Source organism: Microplitis demolitor, chromosome 5 (genome assembly GCF_026212275.2).
Source record: "Microplitis demolitor isolate Queensland-Clemson2020A chromosome 5, iyMicDemo2.1a, whole genome shotgun sequence".
Lineage (NCBI taxonomy): Eukaryota > Metazoa > Arthropoda > Insecta > Hymenoptera > Braconidae > Microplitis > Microplitis demolitor.
Genome location: NC_068549.1, coordinates 3421610 through 3442312, shown reverse-complemented (window position 1 = coordinate 3442312; position 20703 = coordinate 3421610). Strand labels below are relative to the sequence as shown.

Below are 20703 nucleotides of genomic sequence, written 5' to 3'. Positions count from 1 at the left end.
AAAACTTTCAAAAATTTACGATATCATTCTCTACGAAAATTCAGATGAAATTATTTACTACTATATTATTTTATTTTTAATTCGGATATCGGGTATCGTATTCACTTTTATTCACAGTATTTTTTTTTTTTACGTGCAGAAAAAAATATTTTAATTCGCGAGAGAAAGTGAAATTATTCAGTGTCATAAAATATTTATGCTTAAATTCCATCGAAACAAAAATATTTATAAAAAAAAATTTTTCATTATAAAATACCTCAAGTATTCGTCACTTTTCCGATTTCTTGTCTAATAAAAAATTCAAATTCTTGAAATTTCATAATTGTTGACATAAAAAAACTTCGCTTAATAAACTCGTTCTCAAAAGAATTTTTATTTTCTCAAAAATTTCATGGATGTCATTTTGAATGCCATTAAATGTCAATATTTTCTCAGGGGATTAACTCTACTCTTTTTCCCCGAATTAATTTAATGTCACAACCATACAATTATCTAATTTGTCAATAATTATTATTAAATATTACATTTCAACTACCTGTTATCGACAGATTTTTTAATAGACATCTCATCAGTTATAATTTATAATATTATAATCAACCAACGTTTTATCGATGCATTAAAAAAATTATAATACTAAATAATCGAGTCTATTTAGAATTGCTAATGAAATAATTTCAAACTTTAAAATACACATTTAAATAAATTTAAATTAATGGTAAACTAAAAACACAATAATAATAAATAGTGCTAGCTAATTATTATTTAAAGAATAAATAAAAAAAAAAAATTTTTCATCCGTTGTCCCAGGAATTTAATAATTAAAAAAATGTACAAAGGGTCAGTGTCATATGTGCTAAATCTGAATGCAAAATAATTAAAGTTCTCGATAAAAAGATAAAAAAAAAACGTCATGAGGGCTGTCTCTAGCCAAGTCACGTGTTTTCTCAACAAACGGATATACAAGAGAGAATTAAAAGGAAAAATAAATGATAAAAATATAATTTATGTGTTTGTAACTCCTCCTTTTTTTATTTCTGTCTTGTCATCTTATACTTATTTTTTTATTTATTCATTTTTTAACTCCCTATTATTATTATTACAATTATAAATTCTAATAAATTACAATATAAATACCAGTAATTAATTAAAATAAAATTACTCAACATATTTGATCTTATAATTTTAAATTATAATTTCATTTTACCATAATTTCATCATTTTTTATATATAATTTCATTTTACTGAGAAAAATATATTTTTTTTAAAAAATTGAGGTAAGACTTTGATTGACAGTTATTACGGTTAAGTTATATACCAACAGAGAATTTACTATAAAAACTCAGTGTGCCTATAACTATAAAAGTAAACTCCGAAAATACTCTTATGTCATTATTACGACAACCTTATAGGGATCTTTTGAGAACCATAAAGCGTGTGCTCCACCTACTTGTCATTTTTTTTTACTTTTATTTTCTAGTTTGTCGACTCAGTAATCAACTTCTTTAACTTAACGTTTCAAAATTTTTTTCATTTTTTTAGTTTTCATTTTTTTTTTTTTTTTTATTCAAAGAAGAGTTTATTGCACTTACAGGCACTATAGGTAAAAAAAAAAAAAAAAAAAAACTAATGTCATTATTATCTATTTTATAATTCAATTTTAGTTATAGTTCCATGAAGATAAGTTAAAAAATTTTTCCCAGAAATAATCTTGCGATAAAAAATATGATATTAAATATAACACACACCGTGTCTGTTAGTTTTAAAATGATTAAGCCGATAGGGATTACCGCACGCGGTCACTCAGGCGTGTTCAAGTATAGTTTAACATAAACGAAGCAGATGTTATAGGTATTTGTCTATAAATTAGGAAAAAGTAAGGCTCAGCGGGCATGTAGATTTTTACTTAGTTTAGCCTCTTTTTGGTGTAGCGGTATTCAAAATTACCTCTATTTTTTTAAATGAAAATTTTTTACCACTTAAAAAATGAAAAAAACTGTTTACATAGGGTAGAAGTAGCATTCGTGGCCACTGCTCAATTTTTGGACATTTAATACTTTATATTAATTAAGAAGTATAATATAAAATTTCCATTTGAATAGTGTGATAAAAATATTTTTATACACATTTTAAAAATTAATTGTAATTGCGTCTTTTACAAATGACTACCAAAATTTTTCACGGATGCAAATCTAGCCCTATAGTGGCCAAAAACGGTACCTTGAATGTTTTGGTTCAGAAATAGTTTTCGAAAAAAAAAAAAATCCTCTGAGAATTCTGAGAAGTTCTCTATCGGACATGTTTTGCTCGGAGACGATCAGAAATTGAACAATAAAGATTTCAACACTAAAAAAAATTGACTTTTGTAAAATCAATATTTTCTTCAGTCATTTCGAGCTTAAATCAGATTTCTTCATGAAAAAAATTATTTCGATTGAAGCCTTCCAATTTTTGCCCTCAAAATATACGAGAGTAAAAATTTTCAATAGCATAATTTCTTGAAAAAAGAAAATGCAATATTTCTAAAAGTTAATGTTTATCTCTCTGAAGATTTAAAAAGTCTTCTACTTACAGTACAGTATGCAACGAGTGATTATTTCAAAAATTTCTTCGGTGTTCATTTTATTTTTAGTATAAACGAATAAAGTTCCGAAAATTCTTCTTTAAAAGTTTTGTCTTATAATTCTGCAGGAAAATTTCTTGTTACATTCATAAAAAAAAGTTTATTATCATTGAAAAATAACAAAATTTAATTATCTGACACTTCGCATTTTTTTCTATTTTGATATTTAATCTGGACCAAGATGTTGTTTTTTCCGTATATTAACTTTGAAAATACTTATTTTAACTGATATAAATGAGAGCTACGATACATAATTTTAATTATTCTTCAAAGTTTCTATTTCTATAAGATAATTTTACTGGAATTTAATAATTAAAAGTTGCTAATTAATATCACAAAATTCTTATCTTGCATATCATTAAATAACAAATGAAAATATTTACAAAAAAATCTCTTCCTTGAGAAATAAAATTGCCAGCAATTACAAAAAGACGATTGTTAATTTTTTTTTCAATGATACAAAAAAAAAAACAGTTTGAAATTTCATTAAAACCGTGTTTTCTCATCATGGAAACTGATATCTGAGGTTTCTTACAACGTGGGCATGAGGCGGGGGTGTAGTTTATGCTCAAGTTCTTCGTCAAATTAATCCAGGTCTGGTTTGAAAGCGGGCAACCGGATGTAACGCGAGACGTCGTTGTATATTGCGGATATTGTGTTACTGTATTTCATTACCAACAGCAACAACATCCACCGGATGTATTTCGCCTCCTGGGTGATGAACATCCTGAATAAAGGATACCGATCTATCTATCTGTGCTTCTGAAGACCCAGTGTTCTTGAGCTCAGAAATTTATTATAACGTTCAACGCCACCAGCGCTCTGATACCTCCTTCTATAATACACAATAACGTTAAGTTACGTCAAAGCATAAAGTGCTTTACGTCGATCCATCCGCAACCTCTATTTTCATTCATAATGCATATAGATTCAAAGATCAAGTTTTACTCGTCACTATTGTATAACAATATCCATGTGCTGTCGATCCATAGATATCCCTTTGGTGAGAAGGATTCAATACAAGTGTTAACATCATACTATGACCCCGCTTTAACTCTTCACTCTCTCTCGCTCTCGCTTGTTCTCCGGCTCTCTTATCACTAGATTGTGGGTCTTTGTAACGATCTGAGAATCTCATCTGACGAGTTTGTTAGTTCTTTAGTAAATCCTGTTAAACCCAAAATAATTGGTATACACTTTGATTAACTTCACTTTGTTACAAGGTATCAATTACTTGTTAAGCTTCATCTATCAATTTAAACTTTATCATTATTATTTTAAAGTGATTATTATTTAATGCATTTAAACTTTTATTTAAGGCTTTAAAGTATTATTTTAATTGATTAATAATTTACGGAACGGTTCTATTAAAGGCTTAAATATTGAGTAATTTATTGGTAAACGGATTTGAATTTTAAAAAATTAATATCTCGATAGATTTCTCGTTGGATAATAAAAAGTAAATTTAAATTTCCACGATAGTTTCTTTTAAATAAATTTCTAGATATAGAGCAAAATTTTAATTTTTTGAATTTATGGAAATCAGATTTTAATTAATCATTAGTGTTCTATTAAAAGAAATTAATTAGTCTGGTTTAAATCTATGTGCTACAATTGTTTGTTGTCTTGGCGGTCGTATTTGACCCCCACCCTTCTTACTATTAATTATTAAGACAATAAAATGATGAAAGAAGGCGCCGACAAGACGAGATTCCATTTCGATAATTTGCCAAAATAATTTCTGTCATACTTACATATGTACACATATATTTATAAATATATAAATACATATATGTAACTAAAGTATGTATATATGATGGTTCAGCCACAAGACAGAGTAGAACTAATAATATAAAGAGAGCACGTTAATATGTGTATGTGCAGACAGAAATAGAGAGAATAAGCGGAAGAGAGTAGAATAGAAGCTAAATGTATATATATATACTACTATACATCTAAGCAAGACTTTTCGCGGACCATTTTAGTGACAAGGCGACCTGTAAATTGGAGAAGCCCTCGAACAAGTCCCCAGTTCCCAGATTGTGCTAAACTATCTCTCTTTGTCTGTTCACATTATTTCAAACCCCACGACAATGGCTCAATTAATCTTACTAAATCTTGAAATATCTATCTTTTAAATCCTTTAAATTTATTTTCTCTGCTTGTTATCTAATTAAACATTTATTTTTTAATTTATTCTTCAATTAATTAAATATTTTTTATATTAAATATAATTAATATTACTCATTTCATCTTCGACAATTAATTTATTCAATTACACTACAGGCTCGTTATAAGCAATAGTCCGGGTTTACAGAAAAAAAAATTCTTGAAAAAATCCGAGACTTAAGCTTCGTCTTCGTCTTAGTTTTCTGCGAGGTCAACATATAATATGTGTTACGTATAGGAATAGTTGCAAATCGTTCGTTATAAGTAACTACTAAATTACGTTAAAGATACTAATGATCACTCGGGTCGAAAAATTTGATCTGATTTTAGTCTACCTAGATCATATTTGGTCTAATTGGTTTGTTTTTTAATTTTTATAAAAATTTTAACCTGTTTTTGATATAAAGATGATCAAAAAGACACTAATAAAAATAATAGGCAGCAAAAATCTGATTTTGATCTAGCGGCGACTAAAACCAGACCAAAAATTGAAAACAAGTCTGAAAATAGTCTAAATAAGAAATAGTACGGGCAAAACTTTATTAAATTTTTTGGTTAATTGAATTCAAACAAAAAGTAAAATCAATTAGAAATCTTAAAATTTTTATTTGATTTGAAATAAATTAAATTTTACGACAAGGGCAGTGAAATATTCTGTATAAATCGAAGATGATGATTTGCAAATGTTATTTAATTCAATTACTACGTATTTTCAAAATTTCTTTTGAACAAAAAGTCAGTGATGTTTATAACGCGCATCAAAACATGAAATTTGAGTGTCTAGAAGAATAAGGGAGCTTCAAAGTCATTATGGAAGCACGATATGGGAAGTAGTTTATAACAGGATTGCTTATAATGAGCTTGGGCTGTATATGAACTATTTTATTAATTAAACAAACAAACCAATGGAATTTATCAAAGCTCATATATATGTGCTATAGTATTATTATATTTTATCATATTATGTAGATATAATTAATTAGAATTAATTCCGGGTAAATTCAATGTCAATGAAATAAAAATACTCTGCGGAATTTTTTAATTAAATATTGAATATATATTTAGTAGTGATTTGATTTTAAATAATATTGATACCAAATTCGATAGTTATCTATACAAATTATTCGTTTAATTAGTACTTTATTGTTATTTTACTTTTGATTGACGTATTTGTTGTAACATATGATTTTATAATATATTAAGTTCTTTTGTTATAATGAATAACCGTGGTGGGCATAGTTATAATTAATTGTTAAAAATATGTGCGTATATATACGGGGTTAGTGTAACATATGAATATGTTATTTGTATAATTATTATTTTCAACAAATAATGAGCATATGTAAATTATAACACTGCGAAGTAACAACACATTTCACCAATTATACTTCCCCAATTATTTTGTGAGCAAAAGCAGCTTAATTTTAGGAACACGTTTAACCGAACTGATGTTGTATGGTATTAACTATATTGTGTATAGTCTATAGTATAGTGTGCATAGTGCTGCACGTCAGCCAGATTGAACATCTCACCGCTGTGCGTGATTTCAAAAGCCACAAAATTATCGGTCTGATATTACATATATGCGCATATTGCATAATTTACTAGCTATGAAAAATTATTTTTTATATCTTTAGAATATACTCAAATTATCTAAACGTTATCGCTACTAAAATAATAGAAAGTAATTTCTAATATTAGGGCAGTTCTGCAGTAGGTCATGGGTTCGATCCCTCGTCACACTTTTCTTTAAGCCTACATTTTTTTTTTTTTATTTTCTCGTGAAAAAATTATTAGTATTCATTAAGGTTAATGAATAATGTTAATTATAAATTATATAAAAAATTAATTTATTCGATTATTTTTTTTTAAAGACAAATATTCAAATGATATTTATTTTCGTGATTTGAATTTGATTCACATCAGATAATTTGTAACTATTGGTCTATAAAAAAATTGGATTTATTTTTTTTGCATTTGCTTTTGAATTTTTTTTTTTTTTTTATTGTATTATAAGTAGTTTCTCGAATATAAATGCATATAATAATTTTTTTAACTCGATTTCTATTCATCTAGAAAATAAAAACATTTTTGATCGTGAATTTCGATAGTCATGAATATCTTATCAGCATAATATCTCGCTCTCGTGCTTTTTCTGTCCTCATACCCAAGTAATATATATATATGTATAAGTAAATGTACATAAAGATGGGGGTTTAGCTCAAAACGATTCGTCCAATATACAAGCGTTTCACATCATTCTTTTCGCTTCCTTCACTTCCTCTTTTCATTTCTTCTTTACATACATCTTTCAACCAACTAAACGTACTTTATATATGTACTTCTTTTATACAGTTGTATGATACAGTTTATTTTACTATTTCAATGTCTATACTACCGTGTGATCTCCAAGGGGTGTCTACTCTACCTTGTAGTTGAAGGAGAAGATTCGTCGCGTAATGCTTCACACGAATTTATATATGTATCCACTATATTTACAGAAATATATATATTTATATATTATGTGTACGTGTATATACTTATATTTTATATATTTTCTTGTGAATTTACTCCGAGAAAATGCATTGCATTCCCACAAATTTCATCGTTCTCTCGCGTTAGATTCTTCTATACATAAATAATAAAGTGACAAATAATTTTTATTTTTTTTTAAAATTGTTCAAATATCTATTTTATCATGATACTTTTCATAAATCTTTCACAATAATTAAAAAATATATTTTTTAAAGATTCCGGATAAAAAATTTTTTTGGTCTATTCAAAATAAACTGATCATTTTTTTTTTATTTAACTCGAATAAAAAATAAAATTATTAAATATGCGGTGTTAAAAATTCCCTTTAAATTTTAAAGAGGAAACAAAATTTCAAATTTTCTAAATTAGAAAAATCTTGTATCGAATTACTGTAAATTGAAGTGTTTCATTGCCATTTAAATACATGTAGTCACTTTTTGAACACTTGCAAACGTTTGGAAAGTGACTTCAATATATTTAAATGGCAATAAAGAACTTAAGTGTTTCAAATTAAAACACTTCTGTTCTTTTGTTCATTCTAAAAGATCGCAACTTTTTAATTAAAAAAAAACTATGTAATTAATTAATTATCAAACTCAAAATCCAAGCATCCTATCTCTTTGTACTACATGTCCTTTACAAGAACTCAAATTATATTTAACCACTTCAATAGTGACATTCTTCACAATTATACTAATTCACTTCCAACCGTCAAACATAAAATTAATAGAAACTTTCATTTTATTATTCAATTTCTAATCAACTTTCATTGTCCAAAATTCCATAAATTATTTTCTCCCTAATTTTATTTCTCTATACATATTACGTACAAAAATCAGGTGTCCCTTTGAAGTCTCGGGGAGCGTTGAAAGTGTGAAAATAATAATAAAAGACTAAAAAAAAAAAAAAAAGTAGCGTAATAGAGCTAATGTAAGAAAAGGAAAGAGAGAGTGGGTAGGAAAGCTTTTGAGTGAATGTATCGTGCGGGTACGAAAAGAGCAAAAATTATGATACGCATGTGGATACAAATCTCAGCAACGTATGTGCACAGTTGGCTTTTATGTATCCTACACATTTATACATATGTAACCATTTATATTTAATAATACACGCACACATATATATAAGACGTGATGCCTTTGACCGAGACATTAAACATACGCACACGAACTTAAACTACTTGAACTGCATCATACCTCTTAGCCCTCACTCCCTTACTCTTTATCCCTTGATCCCATTTAAAACTTTACAACATACACGATGTAATATGTAATGTAAGGGAGGGGTAAGGGGCAAGAAGCACATGCTCCCACACTCCTATATTAAACTACTCGTGGTTTGAGTTTATTGTCGGTACGGACCTTGTGTGTTGGTCTCCTCATGTAGTAATTCTTTCTCTCTCCTTTCCACTCTATTCTTCTTACTCTTACTCTGACGGTTTATTACATTTCTCTTTAACAGCATGCGTTAGTTGAGGTTGAGGTTCAGTCTCGTCAGTACGACCATACTATCACGTCTTTTTTTTTAATCCAATAAAGCTTAAAAAAAAATTTTTATCGGAAAAGGAAAATTTCATTGAAAAATTTTCATATGGTTGTTTTTTTAAAATTAATTGCGTACTGTTTAATAGACATCCGTAAATTTTATTGCTTTAATTAACGGAGTTTGTAGTGCTGATAGAAAAATAAAAATGAATGATTGAATTATAAAATAATGGAAAAAAATTCTTTTAATTAGTGGGTGCGTATTTATTGTTGTGGAATAAAAAAGTTTTTTAAAATAGTACAATGATATAGGATGAAAAATGAATAAGTGATAATAAATAAAAAATAAAAAATAATAAAAATATATAAAGAAAAAATGTAACAATCATCCTTTGAGCAAATGCATTTGCACCGCATTGCGAAACAGCCGATGGGCAAAACTGAAATTTGCATACCCGAATTACTCGTCTAGATATATAGTTTCAAATATATTTAATTTTTTTTATTTTTTATCACAACTTTTTTTTAACTTTGCTATTTATTTATTCTTCATTTTTATTATTATTATTATTATTTTTTTTTTTTTTTTTTCATCATACGTATCTTTTTACTCTCTCGTGTGCTTTGTGATCGACAGATATGTAATAGTTATCCATATATACTAAAATAAAAATAATGTGCGTTAAAAATGCAATGGGAACGTCAATCTCATGCTCAACTTCAAAGTCAAATTTTTTTAAAATTTAAAAAAAAAATTTCTTATACATTATTAATGTCTAAAAATTGTCATACATATTTACCTCTATTTATTATTATTATTAACTAAAAAAAAAAAGTATCAAAAATGGAGTTGACATTTAAATTTTTCGCGATAACTTGAATAAATTTTTTTTTCTGAAACATGAATGTTGACAATTCGAATAAATAAATGTAGAAAAAAGCATCGAGGGAGTATATATAATCCTCTGGTGTATTTAAGTTGACGCAAGAACCATACACCCCTAAAATAATAATGATCTGAATATAGAGATAAACACGCGTGTATACATTATCTGGACCGTTTGTTTGCCACGCGCTGCACTAGGGTAGTATTTGAAGCATATAGAGGTATTTAAACTAAACATACATACATATATATCTACAAAACTACAGATATATGTAGGTGGCTATAGTATTACAAGAGAACACATTTTGGAGGTTTGTTTTGTAAGCGGTACTTCCGAATAAACTATCTATATCTATAGCAATTGTGCTGCACTCTATTTCTAACTCGATTTCTCTCGTTCTCTCTATTTAAATATATATACTAAACGTACACTTGGTACTTTTAAGTACGTAGTACACATGAAAATTTCGTTCTAGTTCCGTGAGTACCTCGTTTACACGTAAAATTTATATAATCACACTATACAACCTAAATTTGTATGTAATCTTTAGTGTGAAATCTCATATATATTTACTGTAGTTTTCACACTATTAACATACATATATTACGGTTAATTTTTTTGTGTTCACAATTTAGTGTACTTAAAAAAAAATAGTAAATACAAGTATTCGTAATTTGAATTTTAAAATGCCGCCTTAAATTTTTCAACATTTGCATTTAAAAATATAGAAGTTTTTTTTTTTGTATTTATTGTTATTTTTTCGAAGTCCATATTTATATATTTTTAGCTTTCTAGATAGTGTCATTTTTTAGAGTATGAAGTTTTTATTTTTTTTAAAATATTTTAATTATTTATTTATGATGTCAATTTAAAATTTTCAATTAATAACTTTTTTTAGAAGACTTTATCCTTTATAAAGCTGATAGAAAATTTTTCCAGATTGCGAACAATAACAGTAAATATAAATGAATTTTTTTTCGAGCTTAAATGACAAAAATAAAAAAATTTTAAATGTCAACGGTTTTGAAATCTATCAATCTTTTAAAATTAGAATCAAGGGCTGGGTAAAAAATTTTTTTTCGTATCTGATGACCGTGAAAATAAAATTTTCCGTAACATTTTCTGACATTTTATGTCATTGAAAAATTAAAAATCATAAATTTTGATGAATACTTTTTTTTTTAGTTTAAAAAAAAAAAAATAATGAATTAATTTTTTTTAGTTTTACAAAATTAGACCAAAACGATTTTTCTGTTTAAGCTGAAAAAAAATTAACTTAATCTTATGTTAAAAAATGTTCCCTTTCATCTTAAAAAAAATGAAAAAAAAAAAAAAAGAAAAAATTCTAATTAACTTTAGTAATTACGTAGATGGATAACGTAACAGAAGGACCAGGATATTCCGTAGTACTAAAGCTTTCATCGTGAATATGAATAATCTGAAGTATATGCGGGGCTATATAATATAACTAGTGTAGTGCAAAGAACAAAGTAAAGAGAGATATATGTAGTTTGAGTTGTCTTCTATTACTGTGATATGTATTTAGAGTAGCATGGAAACCATAATGAATACAATCCCACTTTTGTTTCGTAATTATTTGTTCAAAGTTTTTTTTTAAGAATTACCTCTTGAAGACTATTCAAGCTGAACATAAATTTATTTTTATCAATTAGTTCATAAAAAAAAAAATTTATCGGCACTTTTATTGTTTCATAACTTTCTAAGTATTAATTTGAAGTTCGTTTAATTCCTATTCAATATTAGAAGATAGTTATTTTAAAATAAAAATAATTAAATTTAATTATCAGCATTTATGTAGTTAACGATTGCGTCTTTACGACTCTCGAGTATTGTGAGCAGATTTCAATTAAAATGATTCAAACGCTAAACAACTTGAATAGTTCATTTTCATCTAATTTAAAATATCTGATTATCGACATGAAAATAAAATCTAATTATTAATTAAATAATTTGTACGTCATTATTTTGATTTAAAAAAAAAAAAAATAATTAATAAAACAGGGCAATTAACAAGATTTTAAACTCTTGATTCTCCACCAAAACGCATGTTAAATTTTTTTTAAACATTTACAATTTTTTTACAAACTTTTACACCGGGAACATTTATTATACGGATAGTTGAAGAGAGCAAGTAGCGAGTATGAAGGGTGAAAAAAGAGTTTTAGGGACGCGGAGGGGTAAAAAGAATAAAAAGATAAGTAAAGAGAAAGAAAGATAAAGAGAGTAATAGAGAATGGGGGTTTTGCACACGCTCACAGCCTTTCCCAGTTCATTTGTCAGCAACTGCTGCTACTATATTCTACTCCATATACTTTTAGACCCAAAAGAAATTTTTCAGTTTATCCGCGTGTCAAAAAATAAAAAATCACATATTGCCATATATATAACCTATATAAAAACTCAAATATTGTCACTATAAAATTATCATGGCTCGTGTTTTTGCATAATTAATTATCTCATACTTATTTATCAATTCAAATTTCATTAATTCATTGTCACAATAGTAATTAATACGTATGATTAGACAAAATTAATTAGCTTAATTAAATAATTAGTTTAATTGAATAATTGATTTATTGATTAATTATTAGGATTTTACAACAGATTATTTTTTTTTTTAAATGACAATTACTCAGAAATATTTTTTGTGTTAAAATGTAATTTTTGAATTAGTATCAAGTGAAATTACATTGATAATGACAATAATAATGACAAAGTGATGACCTGATGACACATATATGATTACCGTAATGTAATGTAATGTAAAGTGTAAATAAGGAAGGAAGTGTTTATTATAAAATCAGTGACTAGTGGGCTTATTCTAATCCGGGTGTGACACCCGAGGTTTCACGTGCAGAGAACGAAAACTATGCGGTACGATGAGAGGGCCAAGAATCGGTGGCCTACCGAGTGCGAGATACTTGGATCGATTCCAACAGAGGCTCCAAATGTCGATCACACTTTTTTTTATTTCTTTTCTTATAAGAACTTCAATATCAGGTTTGTTTTCTTTCATTTAACTCTTTTTTTTTAAATTCAATTTAGTACGAATGTGTAATTAGTTGGGAAAAATTTATTTTTGACTTATTGAATTGGGGCAGTGGAAATTATGACTGGTTAAGGATTTGAGGATTAAGTGAAGAGTCTGTATTGGTAAGAGGATGTTAATTTGAGAATACACGTGTACGGAATATTCGTGAAACTGAATAATTAAATTCATACATTTGGACTGCTTCTCTCATGTTCTACATCCTATTCTCTTGTCTATTTTAGTCGTATACTCTATATAGATATAGGTTTAGATATATGTATATAAATATAATTGTACGCCAGAAAGTGGACGAATGACATATTATGTGAGGATACAAAACAGAATAGGATTTTCAGAAACAAAATTAAAATCTTTACATCATTACGTGATTTTTTATTTAATTAGAAATAATTAATAATTCATTTGATTTTAAGTTTTATTCTTTAATTATCGGATGATAAATAATTATTAAAATTTTTTTTTATGGCCTTACTGATTTGTTATTGACTATTTTTTTTAAATTTTTATGTCCAACGTTTCGCACATGACAAGGTCATATAAATTAATTTATTTTAAATTCGGTTGTACAGAGATGAATGAATTGAAAATAAAATAATTTTTAAATTTAAATCTAAAACGTGATTCGTAGGCTGCCTTGCGCTTCAAATGCGAAAAAAGGTACTCGGCAAATTCGTAATAATTATGTCCTGTATAAATTTATGAAACGTCAGTCATGTTTTATTAAATTCGTCCAGAAAAATTTGATAATTAGGCGACTACCCAAGCTTTTACATTTAAAAGTAAATAATTTACGACTTGTTTGCTAAAAAATCGATGTTTTTGAATTTTTTTAAAGATTCTAGTTCTTACAAAAATATTACTGGAGGTTTTTCAATTTTTAATTTTGATTAATTCGCCAAAAGTTAATATCGGAAATTATAATAACGTTTGCAGAATAATTTAATACCGAAATTATTCGGATAATTATGAAAATGTTGTTAATCCAAAAGACATAAATTTTTTTTTTCCGGATTGAGATTGACTCATTTTATTAAAATTTCAATTAAAAGAAAATAATGAGATTCATTTTAAAGTAAATTATTTGAAACGCATCAGTAATTGGAAAATGAAATAGTTCCATCCTTGACTTGAATATAAATATAAGCGAAGAGGAAATTATGATCCAGATATATCCGCTGATGAATTAAATTGACAATCATCAGTAATCCACTACACACATATATATCTAGCCGTATATATATAGTAAATATAAGTGTAGATTTTTATAGACAACAGTAATTTACTAATAAAACTGTTTTGTATGACATAATTTGATATATATTTCTATATATGCACGGAAATCTACAGATTAAAGCTTTTTTCGTGACAATATGAAGAAAGGGAAAAAGGGATCTCGTGGCAACTCAGTTCTCTCGGTGCCGGCAGTTATTCATGCTTAGGACAATTTAGCTTAATTAATTAACCGGCGTTGTGACGGGGCGTTAATTTATGTTCATAGAATGATTCACTAGCACTACTCCTCACTGTGCCATTTTACAACCCTCTTTGCCTCTTTCTTCTACCCTTCTTATTCCTCTTTTTTCTTTCACCCACTTCTTTTGCTTTCAGAAAATTTTTGGCCATTTTTCACATGTCTTTCTGTGTAAATCATTCCTTATTTTTTAAACTTTTCCTTCTGAAAATGAAAAATTTTTATAAAACTAAAGCCAAAACTTTTAAAACTCACCCTTACGGTCAGTTAATTTCAATACTTTTTTTAACTCCTCCCCATAGAAAATATAATAATATTTTGATAAGACACAAAATAGAAGCAGTTTTTAACTTCCCGCTTAAAAAATCGATAATTTTCGAAAATTTCGGGAAGCCCATAACTTTACTCTTGTTGGAAATAACCCATCACAACATAAACGTTTATTGTTCATTATGATGTCCTCCAGTAGGAAAAGCCATAAAAAGTCCTGGGAATAATTCAGTTTTTGAGTTGAGACCCATATAAGCATTGGTGGGGATGGGTGGAGATAATTTTCTATGAAGAGTAGCCTGTAACTTTGCTCCTGTTGGGAATAACCTATCACAACATTAACGTTTTTTGTTCATTATGATGTCCTCTAGTAGGAAAAGCCATAAAAAGTCCTAGGAATAATTTATTTTTCGAGTTGAGACCTATATTAGGATAAATTAGGAAGAATAAAGATAAATGGGGCTCGATGTGCTCGAAAATATAGTCATATTAATATTTTCGATTTTCTTGAGCTCGAAAACAACGGGAAGTTTTTGGGCTGGCCCGCAGGGTCAACCGACGCCCATATTTTTTTTCTCAGTTCACTTTATTTGGAATTTTATCAACAATTTGATTCAAATAAATAAAACATAAAATAATTGAAAGTTAGAAAATTAAAAGTTTTTCAGTATTTACTTCAATTGAATTATTGATTATCAGTAAAATCCTTAAGTAATTACCTATTGTAAAATTTATTAACGTAAATAATTGTAAGGAAAAATAAGATAAAACAATTTTGTTAAATCTGAGATTACTTAAAAGTTTAACAAACTTCATTAAATTCCAAAAGCATCGTCAGCATACAGAGAAACATAGTAACCATACACTTTATATAAGGGGTTTTGTATATTATATTGAGGGTATGAGTGGGTATATAGAGGTGAAGAAGAAGTAGAAGAAGAAGAAGAAGGTTGGGGCGGAGGAATGGGTTTTAAGCTTTGCCTCTTGAAGGAAAAGTTTTATTCGCTTTTGTGCGCGCACTGAAACTAAGCATAACGAAACTAGTTTGGAGTGTTGGGTAACTAGTGCACGTACAAGTATAGTTGTATGTACTATACCCGTAATGACTCCACGAAAATCGCTTGATCCTTTTTCTCACCCTCTACTCCTTTTTAGTTCAACTCTTTAATTATGCCCGGTTTTTTCCTGCAAAAAAAAAAATGATTTTTTCATTTCTTTTCTTATAAGTATTAATGAAATGAATATTAATTTTTTTCTCAACGCTACCCTATGAATTCCTTTAATTCTTTGATTTAAGTCGCGTCAATTTAGAAGCGGCCAACTAAAGAATGTATATGTATTTATATCTATATATATATATATATATATATATTTTGTTTTTAATATAAGAGAGGATGAAATTGTGCGCCAGGTTGATTGCAGCTAAACGATTGTTATACATATATGTATATATAAGAGGATAGCGACAAATGGAATAAAAAAGTCTTTCGGAAGATCCGGAAAAATTTAATATGAAGGTGACGGAGTTACTGAAAGAGTATAAAGTATTCGGTTAGGTAATTTTAATATCCTAAATGTTGGGCTCAATAGAGTTTGTTCAAGTGGAACTCGATTCAAGTAGACCGAATTTTTTTTTGCTTTAATTTCACTATTTTTTTCTGGTCGTTAGGATTCGAAACTTTTGTTTGATAAACTTTAATTTTTTACCGCACTGTATGATAATAATGGATTGTTATTTTTTTTTTTTTTTTGTGAAAAAGTATAAATTTTAATTTAAAAATGCCGCGAAAAACTTTTTTATTCTTTAGCCAAATAATTATAAAGAATTAGTTATTCATTTTTAATTAAAACAAAGTAAACTCATTAACATGCCATGTATTTTCAAAATTTAATTATAATTTTTTATTATTAACCACGTTATCGAATTCAAAATTATTTAGTTTACCTGCTTAATCACTTTGTTAATGAATAATTAAGCACTTTCCAAAATATTAATTTAAAAAAAAAAAATTATGGATTTAGTACAGTCAATTACCCGTCATAAGCCTCTTCCCCTCAATCAGGAGTTACTGAGTCCAAACAGCTTCCCCCACTTAAACACTAAAGAGTTTTGTACTAGAGAACCCGTTATAAGACTCCGTTAAAATTGTCTAAATTATAAACTAACAATAGGAACAAAATATCAAAATTAATGATAAAATTTACTATCTATGTTTCGCGGATAATAATTTAATCATTATTAAGTAAAATATAATTTATTATTCATAATTGTAATCATTAATTACATTCAAAGCTTCTGTTACAATTGAAAAGTTTTATTGAGCATTAAGTTGATCAATGAAATTATTATTTTTATTATTACTGATGTCAATACCATTATCATTATAATTTTTTGCATTCAAATTATTATTAGTGTAAAAAGATAAGTATTTATTTTAGCGCTATAAGCACCAGGAAAATCGGGATAGTCGCGTATATAACAAAATGTAAAAATGACGTTTAAAATTATATAAAATAAAACAGGCTTATAACGGGTAGTCGAGAACAAAATCAAACGCACGTTAGAGAAGACTAAAATTACAAGAAAAATTTTCCCTATGACCCCTAGACCAGGCTTGTTACGGGTAGACTGTATAAAAATAGTAATCAAAATTTCAACTTTATATTTTTTTTTATTTTTATAATCAAAAAATTTTGAAATGTTAACAATATATTTCTGAGTTTATTGAAATTTTTTACTCTAAATTAATAATTAGAATTGTTTTTTGCATCATTAATTTTATTATTAAGTGAATCCTATATTTCAAGCAATTACTTTTACGTTGCTCGTTAAATTTAATAATAATTGGATAAATATTATTTATGTAACACAATTTAATGTAATACACTTTTAATTATTTTAATGGGATACTTAAATGTGCGAGTAATTTCATAAGCTCAGTGTGAAAATAAAAAAATCAGCTATTAATAAATTTATTGTGATTGTTAAATATAAAATATGAAAGTCGGTAATGATCGAGATGATTGAAATAATTGATAAAAAAAAAAAAATTCATCTCAATTCTCATATCGAGGATGTTGAAATGAGTTGAAGTCGGTCGAAGTTGAAATGAACAAGGCGTCAGAGAGGGGGCTAGAGAGACAGTGGGTGGGCAGGGATGAAAATAGTTAAAGGAAGAGGGTGGGTACTACCGGTTGATGCCACGCGTACGTAGATTATGCAGAGCCCACCGTAGCTGCACACTACATATACTACACACTACATTCGTACCGGTGATTTAGGGTCTCCGTGTTATTCCGGGCGCCGTGAACAAACGAATGTTTTCCTGTTCGTGCTCCATCGTTGGGATTCCCGATGTAATCTCTATACTTTTCTCGTTCTATTTCACTCACCCACTCACTCATTCACTTACTCATTATTCCCTTCGTTTCGTATATCTATCTAACTGTTTTTTTCTTTCATTCATCCTACTCATTTTCATCTGTTTTTATTTTCCCCATACTTTTCCTTCCCTTCCCTTCTTTTCCGTTCTTTACTTTTTTATTTTACAAAGCTTTAGTTTCTGTTAGTCGGTAAAAAAAAATCACGGTCGGACTAGAGTTTATTCTGTGCAATTTTATCGGATCAATGTTAAAGTTTACCGTTGATACTTTTTTTGTTTTTTTATTTTCCAGTTTATTTTAATCACGTTTATGTACAAACTTCGTTTGACGATTTTCAGATTTATTTCATTCAGTACCAACTTTTTGTTTATGTTTCGTAAACAGAAAATTTTTTAATAAATATAAATCTATTCGTACTTTTTTTTTTTTTTTAATATCGCTTATACATTTTTGTATAGACATTTTTTAAATATAGACTGATAATATTAAATGATTGCATGAGAAAATTGAATAGCGGTATTGAAATTTAGAATTTAAAAATTTTTTATTTTTTGACATCTTTCATTTTTTTATTTAATTAACAAATAAACTTCGACTCAATGGGGAGGAAAGGAAGTTAAGAACGCTGAGGGAATGTATTTTTATTTTCTGAATATTCTGAATTATTTACATTTCAGTGACATTTGAAAAAAAAAAGAAGAAATTTTATATAGACATTGAAAAAAATGATCTCCATTTTTGAGAATTTCGATATTAAATATATAAAAAGTGATTAGTTTGCGACACTCTATTTTATTGATGAAGTAAAAAAATAAAAAGTACTCAATTTCTTATATCGATAATTATTTCCGCTTAAATTTCCTAATGACGTTAATTACTACCATTACTTTTTTTTTCTGTTTCTTTGAAGTGAAAGCAAAAATTCAAGTGTTCAGAGGAATGTCGACAATTTTATAAAAATAAAAGTCTAAAGTACAAGTGATTCTTTTAAAAGCTTCAAATGCTTGAAATTCTTTGAATTATTTCAGTATCACACGCTTTTATTTATAATTGTTTCTATTATTTATTTTCACATACCACTAACGAATTAATCTTTCTCAAATATTTGAGGGTATGTACTTTTAAAAAATACCTTAAATAATTTCATCAATTTTCTTTTTTTACATTTTCGATTGGGTTAAAATTTTTAATCAGTTTCAAAATTCCAAAGTAATCTATCGTTCAATTAAATTCAATAATTTTTTTTTTTAACAATAAATTATAAAAAAAAAATATTTGAAAAAATTGCACCTGTAGTTTTTTAAATTTTCTACATGTGCATATTTTTATTTTTTTTTTTTTCGGGATTGATTTGTTGAAAAAATAAGTCCGAAAATAATTAATTGTCTGCTAACTTCAGGATAATTTATAATTTTATACACGAATTTTTAGTTTATTTTTTTCTGTGTATGAAAGTGTTTCAAATATTTGGTCTTAAACATTTCTTTAACAAACATCAATAAAACGAAAAAGCGTCATAAAGTAATAAAAAAATTCTATAAATAACAATAAAGGTTAAAAAGTAAATTTGTTTTAATCAAATATGTTATACTTAGAAAAATGTTTACTTGGTAATTTTTTTTTGTACTTAACTTAACGTCTTTTTTTTCTACAACCCACTAAGAAAACAGTGAAATTGCCCTTAAACATCTTAAATTTTCATCTATCTTCTTTATCACGATACTGGGACTCTTTTAGCTCGAGGCAATGTGTCAATTTAAAAGCGTGGGTTTTACGCTCAAATCATATATGAGGGTGGTTGAAAGAAAGTGTAGAGAAGAAAAGGAAAAATAAGAGGTACGAGGAGAAGAAGGAATAGAAGGAAAAGAGAATTGTTGTGTAGTTGTAGTGAGAAAAATAAAATGATCGTTTGTAGAAAACTGTCGTTTATATGACATACAAAAGTTTCACCGCACTTTCATTATTTTGTCTTCTATCTTTCTTTATCTATATTTATATGTTTATGTATACATATTTTTATACATGTATATATCGTTGATACTTTTCGGGAAATTTACAAAAGTGAGTGTAGTTTGCTACGGCTCACTGTACATTTATCGTCTTCCGGGTCTGCTATCTTATTTTATATTTCATCGGCTCTTTTTTTTTACTACCGCGTGATATTTGTAACTATAGAAAAAAATGGATATTTTTCAAGCGGAAATTTAATTAAATAGATTTTTATTTTGTCGAGTAAATAAATAATCAAAGACCATGAGTTTAATCAATAAGAGACGGTCCGGTTTCCACGTTCATTAAATTTATGAATAGAATTTCAGTAGATTACGTAAATTTCAATCAATAATGAAATTCGAACTTCGATAACTAAAAAATCTGTCATAAAATTTTAATCAAACTCAGTGAAAAATTTTAAAATTCTATTTGAGGCTCGTATATATTTTTTTTCGACTCCATATCTAGAAATTTTGCTGAGCAAACATGAAAAAAACAAAAGTCGCTTTGAATTGGCATACTCTAGACCAAGTTAAGTCAGAAACGAATTTTCTACAAGTAAAATAATTGCTATTGAAGTGTCAGAATGTAGTTTATTTGATACTTATTTATAAAATGTGCGTTGACAAATTAAACTTAGTACAGCAGCAGAAATCCGCGGGTAAACTTGTCCAAAGTATTGTATAATACACAACTGAGTCATAGTTCAACCGCACTTTATGACCATAGCGGTTGAAATATACGATTCTCGGTCTCTCAACCATGAGCCCGGCTGTAAAGTTTCGCCATCCTACTCATTGTTTTGAAGAGGAAACACC

The 20703-nt window shown here is 27.4% G+C and overlaps 1 protein-coding gene across 2 annotated transcripts in view; it reads left to right on the top strand.

The window, feature by feature from the left end:
* The window catches only part of LOC103578230 (zwei Ig domain protein zig-8), a 59463-nt gene that overhangs the window by 3326 nt on the left and 35434 nt on the right, over positions 1 to 20703 (top strand). The window contains exons 1-2 of one of the 2 annotated variants that reach the window (XM_008559233.2): positions 8813 to 9064; positions 12308 to 12716. The exons of the other annotated variant lie outside the window; for it this stretch is intronic. Of the exons in view, the coding sequence (XP_008557455.1) occupies positions 12596 to 12716 (121 nt within the window). The 5' untranslated portion in view covers positions 8813 to 9064; positions 12308 to 12595. Of the gene's footprint in view, positions 1 to 8812; positions 9065 to 12307; positions 12717 to 20703 lie in introns of those variants that run through there. 2 annotated transcript variants of the gene reach the window in all.